The sequence below is a fragment of the Cyclopterus lumpus genome, chromosome 24, assembly GCF_009769545.1.
Source record: "Cyclopterus lumpus isolate fCycLum1 chromosome 24, fCycLum1.pri, whole genome shotgun sequence".
NCBI lineage: Eukaryota > Metazoa > Chordata > Actinopteri > Perciformes > Cyclopteridae > Cyclopterus > Cyclopterus lumpus.
The window spans coordinates 20514676-20537582 of record NC_046989.1 but is presented as its reverse complement, the minus strand read 5'-3'; the positions used below and the strand labels follow the sequence as shown (position 1 = coordinate 20537582).

General features: G+C 43.0%; 1 protein-coding gene across 4 annotated transcripts in view; it reads right to left on the bottom strand.

Annotated features, from left to right (window-relative positions):
* Positions 1-2533: 2533 nt before the first annotated feature.
* The window catches only part of bcl11bb (BAF chromatin remodeling complex subunit BCL11B b), a 28463-nt gene continuing 8089 nt past the window's right edge, over positions 2534-22907 (bottom strand). For 3 of the 4 annotated variants that reach the window (XM_034527894.1, XM_034527895.1, XM_034527897.1), the window contains 2 exons: positions 22498-22869; positions 2534-7540 (listed from right to left, as the gene is read on the bottom strand). In XM_034527894.1, the coding sequence (XP_034383785.1) occupies positions 5487-7540; positions 22498-22869 (2426 nt within the window). In that variant the 3' untranslated portion in view covers positions 2534-5486. The remainder of the gene's footprint in view (positions 7541-22497; positions 22870-22907) is intronic. The other variant, XM_034527896.1, reaches the window with a different exon arrangement.

Sequence of the window (22907 nt, the reverse complement as noted above, 5' to 3'; positions counted from 1 at the left end):
GTAATCGTGATGCTTCCAGATTGGTGGAACGCCATATGCTTTCAAGCTTTCGCGATGTTTGGTTTAGTTTGCGGGTCTGAGGGTTCTACCAGGGAGCAAACCTCCTTTGGCTCACCGTCTTCTTTTTCAGAGGGGCAATATATAACAAAATGATATGATTCCATAAACCATACACCTATTAATGAACTGTAATAAAAAAAGACACTATGCAATGAAATTAATACATTGATTTCTCTGGTATTTTTGGTGATTGCTGGGTGATATTTATGTTGATGTTGTCCAAAGTCTCTATTGGATCATGTGACGAGACAATATGATATAAGGTAGTTAGTTATGGTATTTTCCTATTTAACCTTTCCCAATACAAAAGTAACCCATTCAACTGTAAAATCCCACACATAGTTGGTAAAATACATGTATGTCTAATGTTGTGTGTCTTTGTCTATGTGTGTGTGCTTCCTAACTAGTAACTTCCATGCTCTGGGTCTTGTTGTAACTATCTTAGGCCACTGTTTCACCGCACAGTGGAGAGGCAATGGCTTGTTTGACCAAACCAAGGTTGCATCCCATGACAATTATGAACATGCCCACAGCCTTAAATGTTGGTCTTATGGAAAACATAGCAAGATAACTGTCATGCTTCACCTACCTGACCATGGTCAGTAACCTGGTACGTTACACACCTGTCACCTAAAGAATCCACGCCATCAATCATGCCTGACTTTAAGTCTAATTTAAATATTATTTATTGGCAAGTTATATAAAAATCCACCCCCTAGTTGTCACGAATGGGGAATTTGCTGTAGAGACCAAAACCATTTGTTGTACCTGTAATGTTGTGGCTAGGGCACACAAACTGACAGGAACACCCAGTTAGGCTGTCCAGGTGTCTTTATTTAAATATGTCGCGGCCTGCCACAAATAACTAAACAAAAACAATACTTGCAAAAAAGTATAAAAATAAATAACCAAATACGTAAAAGACAAAAACACTTGGGACCTTGCAGCTCTCTATACTGGCTAGAAAAAAATACATTAGTTAGTTAGTGGATGAGTTAGTTAGTTAGTTAGTAAGTTAGTTAGTTAGTTAGTTAGTTCAGGTTGTGAGCATGAAAGATAACTCAGGGTTACATAGTGGGTTTTTTATTAATGTTTTGGATTATGAAGAGGGGTTCTACTGGCCAAATGTCCCTCTTTGATTAGCTGAATGGCTTGTTGTATGTATTTCTGTGTGAGGATGATGCTTCTCTCTTGGATGGTTTGAAGACCTGACATACTGTGAACGTAATGGGTACTGATGCACTGTGCCATTTTTTTAAATTTGTTTATTTGATGCTGTTGAAAGAGTTTACCGATGTGGCTGAGAAGGCCGATGGGTCTGTATCTTGTGAGATGTTTTCTTTGGGGATGATTGTTTGTTTCAGTTGGTGGTCATCTGCTGAGTTGAGTGACAGGGAGGGATTTGTTGAGGTCATGTCGACAGTTCCTTTCATTCATGATCAGTATGGATCTGAGGGACCAGAGTGAATGTTTTGGAGGTGATACCTGAATAGAGTTGCTTTTTCCTGGTCGTATCTGGATGTATGAGAGTCACTATATTTCTTTTTGTTTTGTGCACCAATTCTTCTTTATATTTTCTGTCAGAAACTGCGTGAATTGGATCTGTAGTCATGAACTTCAGCCTCATCCCTTATGTCACCCGGGTCCTGCTAAGAGATATAGATTGGTATCTGATTATCAATTATCCCACACCTGTTTAACACAAATATTCAACCATTTACAATGAAATTGCAAAACATTCTAAAACACATTTTTAAGCAAGTCCTCAATAAAAACATTTGTAATAGCATTGCTTACCCCTCCATTTAGATCATATGTGGTGCCTTCCCCTGGAAACAGTCCTTATATAACCCAATGGCACCCTCCTGTATGTTTATGGGTGTAAACAGAGGGCGCCATCACAGCAGAGGAGAAACAGGTGACAAACAATTTGTTTTCCTTACTAAACAGTTATCAATGAATGGAAACTGCAAAAACGTATCCCTGTGTCTTATTTATACATACATGTATGTATTATTACACTCTGACTTAAGATAATATTGATGGTTTAAATCCTGCATAGGTCCACCACTGTTGGCTGGTAGTTGGCAGTAATACAACATTTCACACCCTAAAGCCAACATCATAATTAGAATAATCAGAATGTTCTTATAAGCAGCTTTTTCTGCAATGTTATTTTGGCAAAGCCCCTTAAAAAAGTGTATACAAAATATCAGTCTTAACAGATGAGGTAATCTACACGGACTGGGGTAGAATGGTGGTGCAGTAACAATATAGTTATGTATTGTAGTTGTAGCTGTACACTAAACCTATTATACAGCTGCTCCAATGTGTGTTATTAATCACGATGGTAGAAAAAAAGGAGAATGAAATAATCAGAATGAAAAGTTGCTTCAATCATAGAGCAATTGCAACATTTATTGAAGTGTTGGCTTTCTTGTATTGATTTTTCAACACATTACAAAAATACATATATGTTCAAAACAGCAGATGTGTACTGTTCTGAAATCACTTTTTTCACAATGATGCCCCCCCCCCTCCCCCCCCAAAAAAAGAAACTGTTTTGTACAAAGAGTGTAAGTGAAAGTTGTGAAATATGAAAATGTATTTAAAATTACAGTTGTAAGTGCCATCACAAGACCTTCAACCAACCATGAGGAAAAACAAAGACAACAAAGTCAATGAACATGAATGTCTCATACAATTGATTTGTAAAAGGATTCCCGCTGAATGCATTGCATTCCCCTTCCCAAAGTCCGTCCTTTAGGATCATCTCATTCATGTCATTTTTTTTTTTCTGCTTTTTAATCTTTTTTTTCTTTTTACATCCATGGAGGATAGCTTCACCAAACCAACAACAGGAAATTCCGTCAAAAGAAAAAATTAAATTTAAATAAAACAAAACAAAACATTCAATAATGGCACCACTGATTTTTAGAAAAAAAACAATAATCTGTCATGATTCTGCAAAATTAGATTAAAAATATTGTCTTCCCATACAGTGAACAAGTAATCATACAGAAACATATTCATGAAGATAAAAAATCCCTCCACCATGATACAAAACTGCTATGGCATTCAAAAACATGTGAAAGCTCATTGGAGAAAACAATACTTTATTATCATTTAAACACTTACACAGAGAATTTCATTAATGGCATACTTCAACAATGTAAACATATTGTAAGCCTGAATGTCCATGTGTGATTTGGATCTCTGTCCGGGTTCTTTTGTTCATCGATTGGATGTGATATATTTCATAGTCATATGCTGAACTGAGTTTCACTGGAATGAATAACCTGTGTGTCTACAACAGGATTGTGATGTTTGCTCTTATGGTGTAAGCGTAACATGTGTAAGCAAGCGCAAAGCAGCTCTTCAGCCAATCTCACTTCTTCGTCAATTCGCTGTTAATATATTGAACTATCTTATAGAGAACTGCTCTGGCCTCAAAATCATTTCCTTTTTAAAATCACAAAAGAGGATTTTGCATTCAAGATACAGTATAATCCTTTTTTTTCTGTCAAAAAGAAATGGTGCAGGTAAAACCTGACAATGGGCCGGAATAGCAGGTCAAACTTTCAAGTGAAGATTATTGAGAATTGCAGTATTAAAATGAAAGATGTAGTCTTAATCTTAATCTCTTTTCATGTGGCTTTGCCGTCTCCCTCCCTCTCACTCATAGTCCGTTTTAAGATGTGGCCAGTAGACCTAAAAAAAAACACACTTTTCATATGAAAAGATCTTGCTCTTTCTCCCTCTATTACTTTCTCACACTCATTACTCAGTTTCAATCTTTAATTTTTACCATGAGAATAGCCCCTACTCAGGGTTGTCCGGCCATCCCCCTTGCAGCTGTGCTCTAAAGTATCATAACTCATAGAATAGCTTTTTCTTTTTCTTCGTCAGATTAATTTCAGGATAAATGATGCAGAAAATAAAAACTGTAATCCCCAAAAGTCACTAACATGTACACTGTCTCAAAATCTGTTACTTGGAGTTAAACCCATATGACTTTGTGAGGCGAATGAACAGGCTTCCTTTTAAAAGCCACTCTAATGCATGAATCTGAGCTTGTGAACTGTGAAAAGACACCGTCGGAGAGAGAGGCTTAGAACACGCTGCAGAAAGAAGAAAACTTGTTGATATGAATTGCATTTGGAACCACGTTGTGGATCCTATGGGGACCGGGAACCCAGTCGACCTGGGTCAGAGAGTGTTGCCACGGCAGACACGAGGGGGAGATGGAAAATGATTTAAAAAGTGTTACAATTGTTGAAGTAGCTTTAGTTGAACAAACTGCCGTTGAGTAAGCACACATAGGATGGGGGGGGGGGGTCTGAGAAAGCAATAATGAATGGGAGTTACACTTAGCATATACTGTGAGTGATGCAAGCAGCTCCAGTTTGCCCAAGCAGTCTTCTGATTGTTTAGTTTTAGGCCATCTTTCACGTACAGTCGGGGCTACTTTAACATATTAAAAAAAGAATATATTTACAAACCATAAACAGGACTGTTCTCCTCACATTAATCATAAGTAGTCTTAACTTATTCAACATATTAAATATGGTGTTTAATCCTACATTGGGAATGTACTGAGCGTCAGTTAAAGGTACCTCCATTAAGTGCAACCTTTATTTATCTCCTGACTCAAGCAAGGACAACAATACAGTAACTGCATTTTGAAATTATTCACATGCCAATATTTTCAAGGACAAATTCCCTGAATAAATGTAAAGTAACTTATAAGGATTCTGTAAATCCAGCATGATGTTTTATTGTCAGGCTGACATTCAGTGCTTTAGGCCTGTATTAGGGAGTGGATTGCAGTCCGCTGCTGCAGTAAATATACAAAACAATTAGTAGTTGTATTTTACTTTAACTGCTTTGCACAATTTTACTTGGACATGATAATAGGCTTCCTTAAAGGAAAAAACTAAGAACATTTGTGTTCAGGGTGACTTCTTCCCAGTTATCGCATTTTAGAAAAGAAAAAGTTTTAGCACATTTCAAATCTAACTCCATATGAAATCCCACAAAGGTGTACCTGCACATGCCAAATATCATTACAAAAATCCAATAAATACAGAAATTATTGCACAGTAGAAAGGCTCCATGGATTCCTAACTGATAAAATCCTCAGACAGTTGCCAAGAAACACGATTTTGTGCATTCCAGACACGTTTTCATTAAAGTTTCCCTTTATTTATATTCTCAGTTGGCAGTTTCTGTGACAAAAAAAAAAAGATGAACATCAATCAATCTCACTTTTTTAAAGAGAGAGATATTATCCAGCCAAGCCGCCAAGCTAGCTGAAGAAGTGGTTATAGGGATTTTGTGTGTGCATGTGTGTGTCTGCTTTTGCTTACGTGTGTGTGATTGTTTGCTTGTGTACACTTTAGGATGAATAACAAATGGCTGCTGGCCTAACCTCTGTCCGCCTGCTCCAGTTTGACCTCACTGGCCATCAAATGTTCACCATGCCACTTCTTCATGTGTTTCTCCAGCGTGCTGTAGACGCTAAAGGGCATGTGGCAGATGTCGCAGCGGTACACATCCTTCCCAAATTGCCCGTGGGTCTTCATGTGGCGCGTCAGCTTGGAGCTCTGGGCGCAGGCGTAGCTGCACAGGTCGCACTTATAGGGCCGTTCACCTGTGTGGCTGCGTCGGTGCACCGTCAGGTTGCTGCAGTTCTTGAACACTTTGCCACAGTACTCGCAGGTGTCATTCCTCCTATCCTTAGAGCTTGGGGGCCTGCCAGGTCCAGGTCCTCGCAGGAGGTGAGGAGTACTGCTTCCACTGCGGCCAGAGGCGCTTCCTCCTTCCATCATCTCCCCTGGCGGGGTAGAGAAGCGAAGGCTTCCCGTCTCTGAGGAGGAGTGCTCGGAGGAGGTGGCGAACGGCGACTGACGGGAATCTGTGAATCCCAAGAAGGGTTCCCTGATGAAGTGGCGTGAAGCAGCATAGCCTGCCAGGAGCTGAGAGTAGACATTCTCCGGGGAGATGAGGGGTAAGGTCGGGGGAAGCTCCAGCTGTTCCTTCTCTATCTTGATCCTCTTGTTGTTGGAGGGGTTTGGACTGGTGATGGGGGTGGGCCGACGCTGAAACAGCCCAGGGAAGGAGTCTGCTTCAGATACACTGATCCTGCCGTTCATTACAGGCCTTTGTTCCACCTGCTGATCTCGCTCTCTGTCCTGCATCATCTCATTCTCTCTTTCTTCACCCCTCTGTCCACCATCTCCATTAGGCTGTCTCTCCAGGGCTCTCTTGTTAGGGTTAAGTCTAAGGTGATTGTCCAGATGGCTGTACGGGTGCATAATGCCCACCCTGCCACTGTCACTTACTCTATCCCCGCTCAGGGGTTTCTCCCCAGGACACTGTCTGGGACCATCCCCCCTATTCTGGCTGAACTCCTGGGAGTCTTCGCTTAAGTTTGAATCTGGCCGACTTCCATTTCTCAGTTCTTCCTCTTCTTCCTCTTCTTCCTCTTCTTCTTCCTCCTCTTCTTCCTCATCCTCCTCATTGTCCATCCCCATCCCTCTTGAACTGCCCTCCCTACTATTTTCTTTACCCTCTCCCTCTTCTCTATTTCCCTGTTCTGGGGAGCCACTCATTGATCCAGACTTGTTGTGCATATGTGTCTTCATGTGCCTCTTAAGCTTGCTGGCCTGGGAACAGGCATGATCACATAGATGACACTTGTACGGCCTCTCTCCTGTGTGACTGCGTCTGTGGACGATAAGGTTGCTCTGGAACTTGAAAATCTTTCCACAGAACTCACAGGATTTGGATTTCCCCGGGGTCTGGTTCTGACCCTGGGTGTGAGGAGGGCTGGAAGAACCGTGTCCCCCCTGAGAAGCGGGTGGCTGCGGGGGATAGGTGAGAAACGCCGGGGGCTTGCTGCTAGCCTGGAAAAGCGTGGGACTCAGCAAGCGGTGCATTGGTGGCACACGGTTGGGTGAGAGAGGAGGTGTGGGCCCCCCATTATTGGTTGTGTTGCCTGCCAGTTCCCTCAGACGTCGGGAGAAGTCCATGGAAGGAGGCTCCATGGGGGTCATCCGCATCACCCTCTCAAAGGCACTGGGGTGCTGGGACAGCAGCCCCAGCTCCTCTGGGCCAAGCCGCTCTAGAATGGGTCTAGGGGGTGGGGGAGGGCTGATAAAGGGTGGAGTTGCAGGCAGCCGGGTCTCCATGTACCCCGGAGGAGGGGGGTGTTCCCTGAGCAGGGGCGCAGCCATGCGGAGGAGGTGGAATGGATTGTTGGTGTCACCAAGGAATGTGGGGAGAGGGGAGCGCGGCAGGGCATTAGCGCACAGGGGTGGAGGCAGAGCCAGGCGGGGAGTGAGGGAGCAGTTGACTGGGTGGTGGTCCAGGTAGATGCGAATGCCATGAGTGTGCTGGGCATGCTGAAGCAGGAACCAGGCGCTAGTGAAGGTCTGCTTACAGGTAGTGCAGATGTAACTGGATGGTTCATCTTTATCTGTGTGTCAAGAGAAAGAAAATACCATCAATATTGTAAAATATCCTAAGAAAAAAACAACAACACTTTTTTCATTAATTTGAATGCCAATGCTGCCATGTTTGGGGAGTAAAATTAATTATACTTAAAACATACAGTTCTATGAACTCTCTGTTTGTGTCTATGTATGAGGGTTTTCTTTGTCTGCGTGTGTGTGTCTGTGTGTCTACAGGCTAATGCAGATGGCAGGTACTGCCCTAAGGCCACGACACATTATGCTAATCTAATGTCAGCTAGGCTTTAATATACAGATCTATCTTGTCTACTCTGTCATTTCCATATGGAGACAGGGGAGACAGCAATGGAAAAAAGCACATTGATGGGGAAAATAAGAAATATGGGAGAGGGGGATGGAGGGAGGGGGAGGTGTGGCATTTGAGAGAAAGAGAGGCACAAAAGGAAAGATCGGAGAGGTTATGGAGACGATGTGTAAACAGTAAAGACCCCTCCAGTCTTAACACAGCATCCACTTAAAATAAAGCTCTACTTCACTGGTGTAACAACTACAGTAAAGTGATTTGGTGTGACTGTACACTCTACAAAAATGGACTTAATATTGCCAAATGTATCCATCAGTCACTATGGCACGGCCGTGTCTGCCCGCTTATGAGTTATAAACAGAGCCTTGGTCGGGATTCATCTAATTCAACACAGGCTAGCATTGAACACAGTCTTGTGTTTGCTTGCGAGGCATCTGCATCTACTTTATCATCAGCAGCTACCGCAAGTGGAGTCGAGTTGGTACGGTGGTCCCAAAGCTTAAAGCCTGGAGGGAGAAAATAAAGACGGAGAACTGACTTTTGCCCACAGTCTTGCGTGATCAAAAACAGAGCCTACAGTTGGACGGCGGCCTCAAAGCCACCCATAGTCATGGAATGTAAAACACACATGCAGGCACAGTTACATGTTTGGCAATATTCTCTTTTCACTTTCCTTCCCTGTCTCCAGCTTCTCTCACAGCGCAAATCGGTACACACACACACACACACACACACACACGCACGCACACACACACACACACACACACACACACACACACACACACACTTGTATCGTGCAGAGCAGATGAGCCAAAGCTGATGTTGGATCAGTGTCTAGCACAGGAAGCTGATTGGCGGTGTGATTGGTTTGGCTTCCCCAGGGGAGAAAGGGTCAGAAAAAGTTAATGAGGGGCTCATTTACTGATTCTGTCTGTTTTTCTCTGCTATTAGTGGGGCTCTGGTTTAGCCGCCTCGCTCACTGTTTATGTCGGGTGGCACATGACCTAACTCCTGCTCCTGCTACTAACGTGTGTGTACAAGCCGGTGTATGCGCATGTGTGTGGACATTTATGTGGATGTATTTCTGTGCTTGTATGTCGGTACATGTGTGTGTGAGTGGCGGGCTGCCTGCCCGTGTTTAGGTTGGCGAGGCTTCACACGGCCGTTTGGCAGCTGAGAGCTGGACAGCTTAACAGCTTGCACGATGAGAAGAGAGTGAAAGAGGGAAGGGAAGAGGAGGAGAGGTGGTAAGAAGAGAGGTGGAGGGACTTTAAGGGCCCGACATGATTGGGCAGTGATACAGTGACACACACATAGAGGGTATTTAAAAGCCCCCCGGGGACCAAGAAGGGTCTATAGATTTGGGATCTGTGTAATCTCGTCAACACATGAGGATCAATATGAAATGAAGATGTGAGATTGGCAAAAGGGTTGATCTCTCTCAATTCATCAAATAGTTGTTCTTGTTTTCTTCTTATTTTTATGTGTCTGCACACATGGCTTCATCAATACAAGCTAAACTATCATATAGCACCACCCCTACAACCTTCCACCCCACCACCAATATATTTGCATCTTGTTACATCTTGAATATCTTACAAAGCCGTGCCATATGCTGTGAAAGGAAGCATGGCAGCTAAAAGAGTGGCAGCTGATAACTGCTGCCTGATGATAACTAAAGACAAATTCCATCAATTTCCCAAACAAGCAAGCAAGGGAGGGGAGAGAAACAGAGAGAAAAAGGAAAAGAATAGCAAATAAGAGAACCAAATGAAGATAGATCGATAGATAGATAGATAGAAAGTCACAGACATCCTTTTCCTCACACACACATACGCACTTGCACACATGTTGGGAGAATGTGAATGTTGTCGCTGCTCAGCTAAAAAAAGCTTAATCAAAGAATATCGGTGGGCAGTGTCATGCTTCAGTTTGTGGTGATTACAGTCGTCTGCCTGACATGGCCGGGACCCCTCCACTGCTGACCGCCACGGTCAACTACCTGTTAGAATAGTTACATTCTCCTCTCCACGTAGTCACTGATGCTGGACCTAATCGGACAGTTTACTATGGCACACCATATGTACACAGACACGTGCAGTGACTCACACACACATATGCTGTGTAGTGAATAAGATCAAATGTTAAATGAAATGGAGTCACAGCAGGATTCTGTAATGTGGTGCTGCATTATGCAATTAGTTTTGCCGGTGTCGGTCATTTTTCTGGCAAGATGTCTGAATCTTTAACTTAGCAGTAACATTGTCCACCCAAGCAGACAAACACAATACAGACATAAGATCAGTTTAGGCGCACAGCTCTTTGTCCTGTGCAACAAAACAAGGACTAAGGGCCAGGAGGCCTGGAGGAAGTTATTAAACATTGGCACATGCGTGGAGCTGAGGTGGGCCAGTAATAATGCTCTCCTTCTCTCCTGGGTTGTTTTTTTACTAAACCACCGGGCCAATTAACCCAGTCTTCAGGGACGGAGATCTGAGCTTTACATTAGATTTTATTCTTTCCAGATTGCCTTTTATAGCCATTATTTTGCCTTAAAAAGTACAAACAAAATGCCAGTGAATGAAGGGGAGCCATGGTATTGACTGTTTGCATATGGCCAGTGTAGAAAAGTTGGTGTGAGCTCGGCGGGGTTGAAGTAGACACCAGGCGTATAGTGCAGACATGTGGATTTCTGTTTAATTTAGGAATTCACATATGCCGTCCCCCAAGCCTGAGTTTGATTTATGTTTTCGAAGCATGAGCTCTCTCCATTTACATTACACTTACATTTTGGGGCCTTTATCAGATGCTCTAATCCAGAGGGACTTATAATAAGACCACAGAATAATAACAAGAATCCACAGGCTCAACCCTCGAAGAGATGGACAAACTGGAGCTCCATAGCTGAAACTGGAGGGTAATGAATGCACACTGATGCCAAATTAACTCTTACGAAGCTCAGGGAAAAACATCATTATTGGAAATGAGTAGCATTTGACGCTAGCCCACCACCTTCTCTACATTTATTTGGCACACGTTTGTAGTGAACAATGTTGCTCGACTGTAGAAATAGAAGCCAGCGCGGGTCCAGGCCTGAGGATGCAGAGGATATGCTCCAGTACATGTCAGATGTCACTGTGGCATTCCAGGGTTCAGGTTCTCCGTACTGCTCCAACATTCCATCAAGGGCAACAGAACGCCACAGCGACAGATTTGCATACAGAACAAAGCCACCCGCAGGCTAGGCCACTGGGACACAAACCTGCCCCTGCAGCCCCTCCCACACAAACTCACAGCACACACACACATGCACACGCCTTGGGAGTACGCGTGTGTGCACCTGTCAGGGGTTAGCTGACACCTCTGCTGCTGGCAAAGCAGCTCCTCATTAGCATGGCTGTGATCTCGGGGTCCCCAGGGGTACCAGCCTCCTCACCTCGCCCCGCCCCCCCCCCTACAACTCCGCTCCTCTCCTCCTCCTCACATCTCCCATCCGTCCGTCCTGCTCTTCTCCTCCTTCTTCAGTGTTGTGATGGCTTGTTTGTCACGAAGGGGGCTAATCAGGAGACACAAGGCCATGCAGATGAACCTTGTGTGTATGTGTGTGTTTGTGTGTGTGTGTGTGGGTTCATTGGGAGCCTGGTCTGTAAACTCAGCGAGCAGTCGCTTACTGTCACACAAAGTGAGAGCTGGAAAGTCGAAGGAAGAAGGAAAGAGACTGTGGAGGGTGGCAGTAGGAGGCAGGGGTAAGGCTCTCACACAGTGTGACTGGCTCCATGCTAACTCAAACCAGCTTCAGCCTGCTAACCATACACATCTGTGTTTTTGTGTGTGTGTGTGTGTGTGTGTGTGTGTGTGTGTGTGTGTGTGTGTGTGTGTGTGCGTGTGTGTGTGTGTGTGTGTGTGCGTGCGTGCGTGTGCGTGTGCGTGTGTGTGCGTGTGTGTGTGTCTGCTGACAATACAACCAGCTGAAATGCCTGAGAAAGGATTTAAAGAAACAGTGCTCCTTAATGTGTTTGCTGGACTTTGTTATATATATATACATATATATATATATATATATATATATATATATATATATTATATTTCTCTCTCTCTCTCTCCCTCTTCCTTTTCTCTCATGTACACACTGAGCACCTGTACAAGGTATCTGCGTACTCCACCCTGACCCTCATGCATCCGATGCAAGTCATATGAACAATAAAAGGGATCAGGTATCTACAACAACTTGATCACAAATACATATTGAGCTGTCCAACAATGCATGAGTGGAACAGACTCTCACGTAGCATGACCAAGGGAGCACGTCACCGCAAGCTATCCCACATAGGGCACAAGGGATGATCTGTGAAAAATAACTGGACATGCCTCTCTGTCAGTAAAGAGCTATGACTTTTGGCTCAGCTTCTAGGACAGAGAGGGATGGAGAAAGAGGGAGCAATCGGCAACTAAAAAAAAGAAGAAAGAATGAATTTATGGCGCTCCATAAAGTGCATTAGCTAAGCTCCCATTGGCAATTTCTCTCAGCCTGACTCATCTGCATCAGTTCCTAACTGGTCCCAGTGCCTGTATTTGTGTGTGTGCAAGATATTGTGTGTGTTTTGGGTTATGTGCACACTCTTGTGGGGTCTGTTTTCTGTCATCTGACACATGGATGACACTCATTCGTGCTTGGTGTTTGCGAGAAGATGTAAGACATGGGAGCAAGATGGTGGAGAGGATGAAAGAGGGACCGGGGTGGTGGAAAAAGGAAAACGAAAGAGGAAAAAAGAGAATGGCAGACAGTATGGGACACAGAAGAAAAATTGCACTTTTTTTTTTTCTTTATCTCCTGCATTTCTATTTCAATAGAATTACAACCATTTTAATCTCTCATTCCATCACATACCCATTTTACCATGACACAGCAACAGGGAAAGCAGACGCTTACAATAAAAAATAATAAAAAAGGAACCAATAGCGTCACCACTAGGTAGAATTGTGGGGGGGTCAAGCATGCTGAATTAAAGTCTAAACACACCATCAATAAATAAAATATTTACAAGTTGAAATATCTTCCAGAAAAGGTCTCCACTGATGCTACAGACGGGCAGAAAAAAAAAGAAAATGTTTGAATAGGTGATGGCATCAAAAGACAAAAACTCCAGCTGCTTTGAAAATGAAATGGAGACTGACTTTGTGGACTCACACAATGTTTGTTTGAGGTTTTACATCCAAATGAGCTCCAGTCATACCCCTCGGGAGCTCTCACTCTCGTCCAGAAAGTCAATTTCCTATTCGTGGCAGTGAATAGGAAATTGACTTTGACATGTGAGTGACTTGCGAAATTCTGTTTTGTTGGTTTATTACATTTTTCATCGGGTCAATCATTTTGTACAAATGGTCAACTAAACCAAACTAAATGAAATCAGTGAAACAGTGCTCTTCTCAACTTGTGATATGCATGTATTCTTTTGTAAATTTCTCCGAGGCTGTATGTTCTGCAGTGTCTGTGTGTGTGTGTGTGTGTGTGTGTGTGTGTGTGTGTGTGTGTGTGTGTGTGTGTGTGTGTGTGTGTGTGTGTGTGTGTGTGTGTGTGTGTGTGTGTGTGTGTGTGTGTGTGAAAATAGAAAGAGAAAATAGGAAATACCTGTTCTTTTGTGCCTCTGTTTGTGATGTTTGTGTATATGGTATCATCCACGTACATGTTTGCAGGGACATGCTCATTGTGTGTATATCGGGCTTCCATTCTGTGACAGGGTGCTATATTCTTTCAGCAGTAGTAATGGTCCCCAGCTGGTTTTTGCCCACTGGAGCCAAGCAGCCAGTCCCACTTAACTAGCAGCCCACAGGAAAATACCACCGTGGCCCTGCGTGAAGCACACAGGCCCTTCCAACCCAATCAACCCGCTATAAAACTTGCCCCTCACATGCTTCAGACATGGCGTGGAGTGCATTCCAGTGATTGGGGAAAGAGAGCCAGAACATTCATGATCTACTCCACTATTACTCCACAAATTCTGAAGTTTTATTTGTAGTTCTGGCTACTTAAGGCTGTGAGAGGATACAGTTCTTTTTCCTCAAACACCAATTTTCAAGCTATCTAATAAGTGTTAGCTTACTAAATAGGAGTAACAAAAGCAGAGTGTTAACATTCAAAAATGACCATAGATATTTAGCTCTAATTTTAACAGATGCACACAATCTTGGATAAGAGATCATTTTGAAAAGCAGGATGTGGATGTGTGATATGATCAGAACTCTTGAAGAAACGGTTCAAGGTTTCCGTAGAAATTCTTATTTTGGCCTCTCTCTTGAATATAAGCAGTCATCCAGGAGCTGGTTAGATTAGCGGAAGTGTCAAAACGCCACGTTGTGGTTTTACAGGGTGTTGTGCACCAGATTATTTCTTGCAATAGGGCAGTGACTTCTGGGGGCCTGCTCCGTTGTTCTGTACTGTTCTGTTTTTGCACACATTAATCAAACAATATATAACATGCTAATCAGTGTGATATAAAGGTGGATTGTGTGACCTTTGGAAAGACTCAGGCTAGCTGTTTCCAGTTGTTGCTAAGCTAGACAACCTCTGTCTGTAGCTACAAAGACATGATGAGTGGTATTGATCTTCATCTAACTCCCGGCAGGTAAGATGTGTATCATTTCACCTGTAAACTAGGGCTCCAGTTCCCAATAATGTTATGTGTAACAATGCTATATGTGAGACCCTCAAGCTATTAAGAAGAAAGACGGAGGTAAAAATGTATTAACTCTTCCCACATATAAACAAATTATGATCAAATTATGGTACAGAAGATTATCAATTTGAGCCTTGATGTGCAATAAGGCAACATGAGACTCTCTGTGTCTCGTCAATAAGCCGGCCGGCCGGCGGCACAACATTATTTACATTGCAACGGTCATGTCTCCAGGTGAATTGTGTTCTCTCTCATGTGTCCTGAAACATACTCAGGTGTGTCAAACCGTCTCTTGGCTTGTCTGGAACATTGAATGCCTCACACAATCAGGCATACTCACACACACACACACACACACACACACACACACACATACAGACACACACACACACACAGACACACACATACATACTGTGGACATGAACATATATTCACCTCTCAACATACACACCCAACACACATTTATGAAGTGTGTATGTGTGCGTGTGTGTGTTATGTTACTGACTTTCACCTCGGGTCTCCCCCTGTGGGTTACTTGTAGCCTCTCTCTCTCTCTCTCTCTCTGTCTCTCTTTCTCTCTGTCTCTCTTTCTCTCTCTCTGTGTCTCTCTCTGTCTCTCCCTCTCTCTCTCTCTGTCTCTCTTTCTCCCTCTGTCTCTCCCTGTCTCTCTCTCTCTCTCTGCCTCCCTCTCTCTCTCTCTCTCTCTCTCTGTCACTTCTTTGTTGTTTTCTCTGTCTTTCTGCTGTTATCACGCTGATACATTTCCTGCTCCTGGCACGGCTCCTGCATAGCTGATGGTTAAAGAAAGCTTTCATCTATCCAGTGCCTTTAGGACACACACACACACACTCTCACACACATACAAACTCTCACACACACACAAGCACTGGTACGGGCCGGTGCTGCCCCGCCAGACCACAGGCCCAGACAAGCTCCGCTGGCACCAAGCACCCTGATAACATCTTAGGCTTTATTTCATTTTGGCTTGCTCTGCTCAACTCTGGGAAAGACAGACACAGAGAAGAGGTCTTTCTGATAAATATGAATGATGGCGGTACATAGGGAGAGTGTGGCCCCTTAACCATGAGCAGTTAACTCCCATGTCTGCAATGCCATCTATGGACATGACAGAGCAAGCCTTCTGTCTTCCAAGAAGCAGACCAGAGCAGATGTTTTGCCCCCTTTTTTCATAGATGACAGTACTTTTTCGAAAGTAATTCTAGTGAATAGAGTGAGGAGGACATCTGGATGCCTCTTCTCATTTAAAGTGTTGATTCACCCAAAATATAAAACAATCCAGCCAAGCAAATCTTTGGGTAATATTTATGTTAGATGTGTGTCTCCCCATCCATACTGTGGTGCCCATTGCATTAAAAATAACTTGAAATATTTAGCATCAATGTGTCTTTCCAAAAAAAATGTCCCTAGTACTGGTTATCCACAAACTGGAAAAGCAACTACTCTCTACCCCCCAAAAAAGAGTTTCTCAAAAGCAATGTTGCTATTAAATTCTAGAAAAAATGTAAAGTTAAATTGCATTTTTAAATGCCATGTACACATATCAAAACCTCAAACACCAAAACCTCAAAATGATTTGTTGAACTGACCCTAAAACATTACATTAAAAATAATGTATCTGTTTTTTTTAGGATTTATTTTCAACTTCATTCAACCGTAACTGGAAAAAGCCACTGTGTATGACAGAATACTATATTTCGTATCAATGTTGTATCAATATGCACACCAGTGATTTACATCTAAGTGACAAACCGACATAGAGGCAGTTTACGTTCATCATGTGTTTGTGTCTAGTGTTCCCTCTCGGAGTAATTGCTGGAGACAAATAAGTGGATGAAATAAGGGCAATCGTAAGTGTACCATGAAAGGCTTTCAATGTCTCTTGCGGGGAAGGAGCCTGTAAAAGCAAAATGCGGCCATAAACGCTGTCTCCTCATTTTGTTCTCCCACAGTCCCACCCAATCAGAGCAGGGCGCTAATAAGATAAGAGGAAAGGAACAACAACATTGTAGGAAGTAGGATTACCCATGTCTGACTTGCTAACAAGCGTCATCTCTTTCCCTTTTCACACTAATGGAAGCCCTTTTCCTCCCAAAGGCAAACACACACTACTTTTCAATAGAAAAATGTGCATGAACACTCGGGTCAGAAAATCTCCCCATTTACTCCTGAAAAGGGGATTATTATATGTTATGCACTAATATCTGGCAGACTGCATAATAGCTGAGCACACACAGGCACATGAGAGTCTATCTGCACGTCCATCATGAAGACCTCCATAAGGAGTGTTTCCAGAGCGGCAGAAAGGTGTACATGTTGCTGAGCAGGTTCTCATTTGGGGTTCTGCATTTGCATTCGAAAGTGTACATACACATGCATGCTTATTCTGTAATTACAGTAGGTTCTTGATGAAATGTACAACATTACTCAGCACTGATGACAGCACACCTGTTACCAAATTTCACAGCCAGAGAGGAGAAGTGAGGGGAAACTTGGAGCAGTCAAATTGCCTTGATTATAGCTATTTATGCAAAGAACATAAACACATTCACAGATTCCCACTGACACGACACGACTTATGGTACATAGCAGCGAGACCATGAAGTTCACATCAGCACTTCACTCAGAGCTCAACACAAAGCAGCGTGTTTGTGTTGAATGCCAGAGCGCCATCATCACTCTCATGCGTATACAGAGACGGGGTGTGAGGTTTCTAATGCCTCTTAAGTAAGGCTGTTAAGGAGCAAAGAGTCCACACATCTGGAAGACACAGTCCGTCGGCACATGCTGGAAGTTAGCGGTGGCGCTCGCAGTCCAAATTAGTGGCGAGTTTTATTCCCCCGCTGTGGTAGGAAAATATCAAATCTGTTGCCATGTGAGTGCCATAAAGCTGGCTTTGGAGCGTTTGATGCCTTCATGTGGGAGCCTTTAAGCTGTGTGTGTGCACGCGTGTGTGTGCATGAGTGTGTTTGGTGGGAGATGCAGGCCTCATTGTGAGATGGGAGTCATTGTATGTATTCATGCTTGCACACATGTTTTGTGTGCGTGTTCTTATCTGTGTATGTATTCCTGCATGCATGAGTTTCCACTTCCCTGCATAAATGTACATTTGCGTGTGTGTGTGTGTGTGTGTGTGTGTTTGTCAGGTGGCTGTGGCGGTGTGCGTGTGCAGCTGTGCCATACTAGCAGCCATTATAGACCTAGTTGACCCTGCTGGATATAGCAGACAGACAGACGGCCCCTGAGGTGGTCCTGTCTAAGGCACAGTGTTATGGGAACAACTCTAGGGGCCCATACACAGGCAGGAACACGTACACTGTAATTGTACACACACACACACACACACACACACACACACACACACACACACACTTACACACACACAGAGAGATATGTGTGAATCTAAATGCTCATAGATGCTGAGAGACATACAAATGGTGAATTTATTTGACCTTCATTTTTAAGGCATACACTTTGTTTTGCTCTGTGTTTACGGAGGATCATCATCACTGAAAATCTTGGTCTTTCAATAATTTGTAAGGATTTAAGTTTAGAAATTGCAATGACAGATAGAGTTATTAGCATGCAGTGAATTATTTACTTTTTAGATTCAACCAGTGTCTACAAGTAGCAGTGCCGTGAGTGGCTGCACTTGTTTATCCACAACGAGTCACATGCAGCATTCTGCAAAGGTGTGTGCAATTATGTCCATACCAATACACAAAAACCAAATGCATGAAATAGGAATGATCGTTCGTGAATTTTGTATTTAACTCATGTTACAAAACAAAAATTCTGCCAAGCTTGTGTAAAAATTCTCCCTCAATATAAACCTCAAAAAGGAACATCCTCTATTTAATTTCTAAGCAAAAGTAATATAATGTTGATATTACAAAATATAATTGTCTTTAAAATACCTCTGATATCACTATATTGTGTCTCTCCCTTTCTCTTACTGTTTTCCACTTTGCAGCTTTAAAAAGGGAGATATGGTATATTATGAATGAATGTGTTTTCATGTCAAAGAATGTTTGTGTATTTAAATAAAGGAAGGAGTGTACTCCTCTGATTTTCCCAGAGTAGAATTAGGAAACACTAACAGAAACTAGGAAACGCACAAACACAAATCAGAAAATGAAAAAAAAAGACACAAATGCCTAACAGCGGAGACCAGATAAATTCCCTGGCAAGCATTCAAAACACATGAACCACACAGACTGCACCAGCAATGCAATGAATGAACACACACACACACCCCTCTTACACAACTGCCACCATGTAACCCCTAATCACAACCCCAGAGCTTGGACATCAAATGAAGCAAGTTTTTAAAAAATCATCAGGAGTAATTAACGCATTTTCATATGCAAATGTGATTAATGCAAAACTACAAAGTCATTATGCAAATCGACTTTTCCTTGAGCCTCTGTACAAATATTCGCAGCTCAAATCAGGGATCAGTCTCGCCATCTTTCTTTTTTTTTTATCTCTTACCCCTCTCTCTCTCTCTCTCTCTCTCCATCTCTCCCTCTCTCTCCCTCTCTCTCTAAGTAGCATGTGAAGTTATTTCTAACTCACACAGTGTGTGTGTTTTCATGCGATGGCATTACGCCGCCTGCCTACTGATTACTGGCTGCTTGGCACTGGAGCGAGACGGGGAAGCCGGCGTACAGGGGAAGGTATGAATATGCAAAAGCCTGATTGCTTTTCATGATTAAAGCCTATTTAATATGGAAATGAGAGCAAGCCAGGTGATTAAAGGAGCATTGGGTGGTGGGGCAAAAAGAAAAAAAGAAAGATAGGGGGAGAAAGAGAGAGAAGGAAGAAGGGAAGATGGGAGAGAGACACCATCGAACATTGAAGAGTTTTGGGAACAAAATGTAATTGTCACTTTTTGTTGTTAACACCACAGGTTTTCATGCAGAAACCATCATGAGTCATTTATAGGTGTAAAAGAATCCCTTGTTGCCCACTGGCTCAAGAAAAAAACACTGATATGATCAAATTAAAATGCCCGCCTGCTTTAAATACAATTTCACACCCACGAAAAAATTGTAGGTGTGACATTTAGATTTTTTTTATCATAAATGTGGTATCAAATCCCGCCTGTAAGTAGCTTCCCACCAAACCAAACAAACCAATGCAGAATCCTCAGCCTAATTTGGTTATTTGCCCACAAAATTGATAGCAAGGAGATCCGAGGTGGACAGAGAGAGAAAGAGAGAAAGAGATGTTCATGGGATGACGCTGTCATCTCATGAAATATTGACCATATCATCTATACATACACGGTGCTTGAGAGTGAGACAAACAGAGAGAGAGAGGTTGTCATGAAGTAACAGTGTCCTTATGGAGTGGATGTCTTAAAGTGCTCCTGGGGGCCGGCAGCCGTCCTGGGAGGGGTTCAAAGCAGAGCCAGGGTCGTCTTAGCACGGTAACGCTCCCCTAGTGACAACCTCTCGCTTGCCTGGTGACACGCATCATTCTTCACAGACATTGTACACAAATGCACAAATTCATACAAGGCACACACACATATTAAAATACTCTGACAGAGCCCACACATATACACACAGAGTGCATGCATCAGCAAGAGAAACTCAAGAAAAAGAAATAGGGCACAGAAGGACCATTTTTCATCTACCCCGTGAGTAGGAGTGTGTGTCTGTGTGTGTCTGTGTGTGTCTGTGTGAATGTGTTTGCACCGTTTGGGGTTGAATCTGCTAGCCTTGCAGCATGTTTGCAGTTGAAGCAAGCAGGCTGACAGACAAAGAGGCCAGACAGGATGTTACAAAACACAACCAGGTGAGGAAAAAAGACAACAATCCCAGGGACGAGAGGGTTCAGAGTTATGCACACAGCACAAGCATGTCATGCATGCAAGCTGATGATTATGAGTATATGTACATTATGTGTGTGCAGGTGCATGTTTAAAGCATATTGTTGTCCCCTGTGCTGCTAATATTATCTGGCTGCAAAGTTCTCAAAACCAAGTGCAAGCAAATGTGTGTGTGTGTGTCTGTCTGTGTGTGTGTGTGTGAGTGTGTGTGTGTGTGTGTGTGTGTGTGTGTGTGTATGTGTGTGCGCGCTCCTCACATATTGGACTTAATTAGACCTAATAATGTAATCTAATTTGGTTGTAACTTGAGACTGCCTTGAGTGGCCACCTCATGTGTTGAACAGCTCCCCTCCTCTCTTTCATTTGGGGCTTCGAGTGTTTCAAGTCTTCTTAGTGATACGACTATCTGTCTGTCTAACTGACTTACTGACTGCTGCAGCGGACTCACACACTAACTCCTAATGGTTTTCCTCTGACCACCTAACTGCCATATAAACTGGGTTGAGTCTTTTTCACTGCATACATTTAAAAAAGAGTTCCATATTTCTTTTCTACAGCAAAGGGACTTTGAGTGAGTTGCTGCAAATTGATGCTTAACGCTCATAAAATGTACAAAGCATTACTTAAAAATTAGATTGAAAGAAATGAGAATTTTATTTAAGAATTTTGGCAAAATTGTCATTTTAATTTTTCAAATATTAGCTCACTATGCTGTCACATGTTGTTTGTGATCTGCTGCGATAAATCGTTCCCACTGCAAAAGATGGTGACACACAGCTGCCGGTCACACACAGTAACTGAGCATATAGTGATGATTTGTCATCACTATATGCTCCACACCAGCTTTGATTCTTAACAAAATGTGCACGTCTATAATGTATATATTTATTTTATTCCAGACTCATGAGTCCATAAAGCAATAAACACAAATACAACAACAATAATAATATGTGTCCCAGAAACGTTTACATTTAAGGGATATTTTATTATTATTATTATTTCACAGACCAGCTTATTCTTTAACAACCCATACAAAAAAAACGTAATATGAGTGTGACGTACAAAACTACATTTAAACTAAACTACATTTAAACGTCTCTCCTAATGCAGTATAACTAAGGCATGAAGCTTTCCTTTCATTTGAAACTTTTTTAAATAATTAGAATATTGTGAAAACGATCTAATGTGCTAATTGTACAGCTCTCCAATAATATCATAACAATATATACAGTGTTATAGCGTTATTATTAAGGACTATTCAATTTTAGAATGCATTTTATGTACATAGATATAATGAAATAAAATGCATGTAAAAATGTTAACGGTATAATTATTTTACATGTCATTCTGTCCGTCTCCCTCTCAGTCTACTGGAGTCTGTGTAATCCTGGATAGCCTTCCCAGCTCTCGGGTGTGATGGTGACTGTCTCCTCTGATAACTTTGAACTGGTTTCCCTGCAGCGCTGGCAGTCTACAGGCCTCAACCCCCCTCACAGCCACATGAACGGCCTTGCTGCTTTATTAATCCCCTTCTCCTCACCACGCACTCAGATGAATTTTAATCAGCTTTCTTAAACGTTTTTTTCATATGCTGCAGGATTTCTTTACAAAAGCTGAGACACGTGATGTGCACTAACACAAGCAAAAACACACACACACACACACACACACACACACATTGGAGGCGGCTCCTCTATCACCTTCTTCCTCGCCTTTCACAATTGGTTTCAGCTGAAGAAGTCCTTCAGGCCTGCCAGTTTGTTTGGTGTGTGTGATTCTGTGTGCATGTGTGTGTGTGATGTTTTACTTAGAACGAAGCAGAATAGACATACAGTGCGGCTCTCACTCACTCTAATGAAACCATCCCAGGCTACATTAATCCCTCCTGAAGGCCACTGTCAAAATAACAAGCAGCTGGGATTCTTTAAAGAGAGCGATCTGTCTTAGACAGGTGAGAGAGTGTGTGTGTGTGTGTGTGTGTGTGTGTGTGTGTGTGTGTGTCTGAGACATCTGCACCTATACTGACAAGAGAGCTCTATTCAAAACATAGAAGTGAGCTGCTTAGCGGTTCTTCTAACTGCATCTTCATTTAGATGTACAGTGTAGTGTTTGTTCCAGTCTCCATACCTCCTCTTTCCTGTTTGGGGCAGATCCCTCTGGCCGGAGTCAGCCTCTTCTCCAGATCCTCCTCTCTGCCGGGGGTTACCTGGATGCCCACCTCCACTGGAATGGACCCTCTACCCAGCTCCCTGGGAGAGATGGGAATGCCAGTGACCCCGCCAGTCTCCCCAGGCTTGGAGAAGGACCCCGTTCCGCTTCGGGGCCCCCGGCACAGACGGCGCTTGTGCTCGATGAAAACCAGGATATCGCCCAGGGGGAAGTTTGTCTGGCACTGACCGCAGGTCAGCATATCATGCTCCCTGGGGCCCACCCTCCGAGGGCCGGGGGTGGACAGCTCCGGAGATGGAGATACCGCCCCCGAATCATGATTGGCCTCTGCTGCAGAAAATAGAAGAGGAAGGTGAAAGATGTAAATC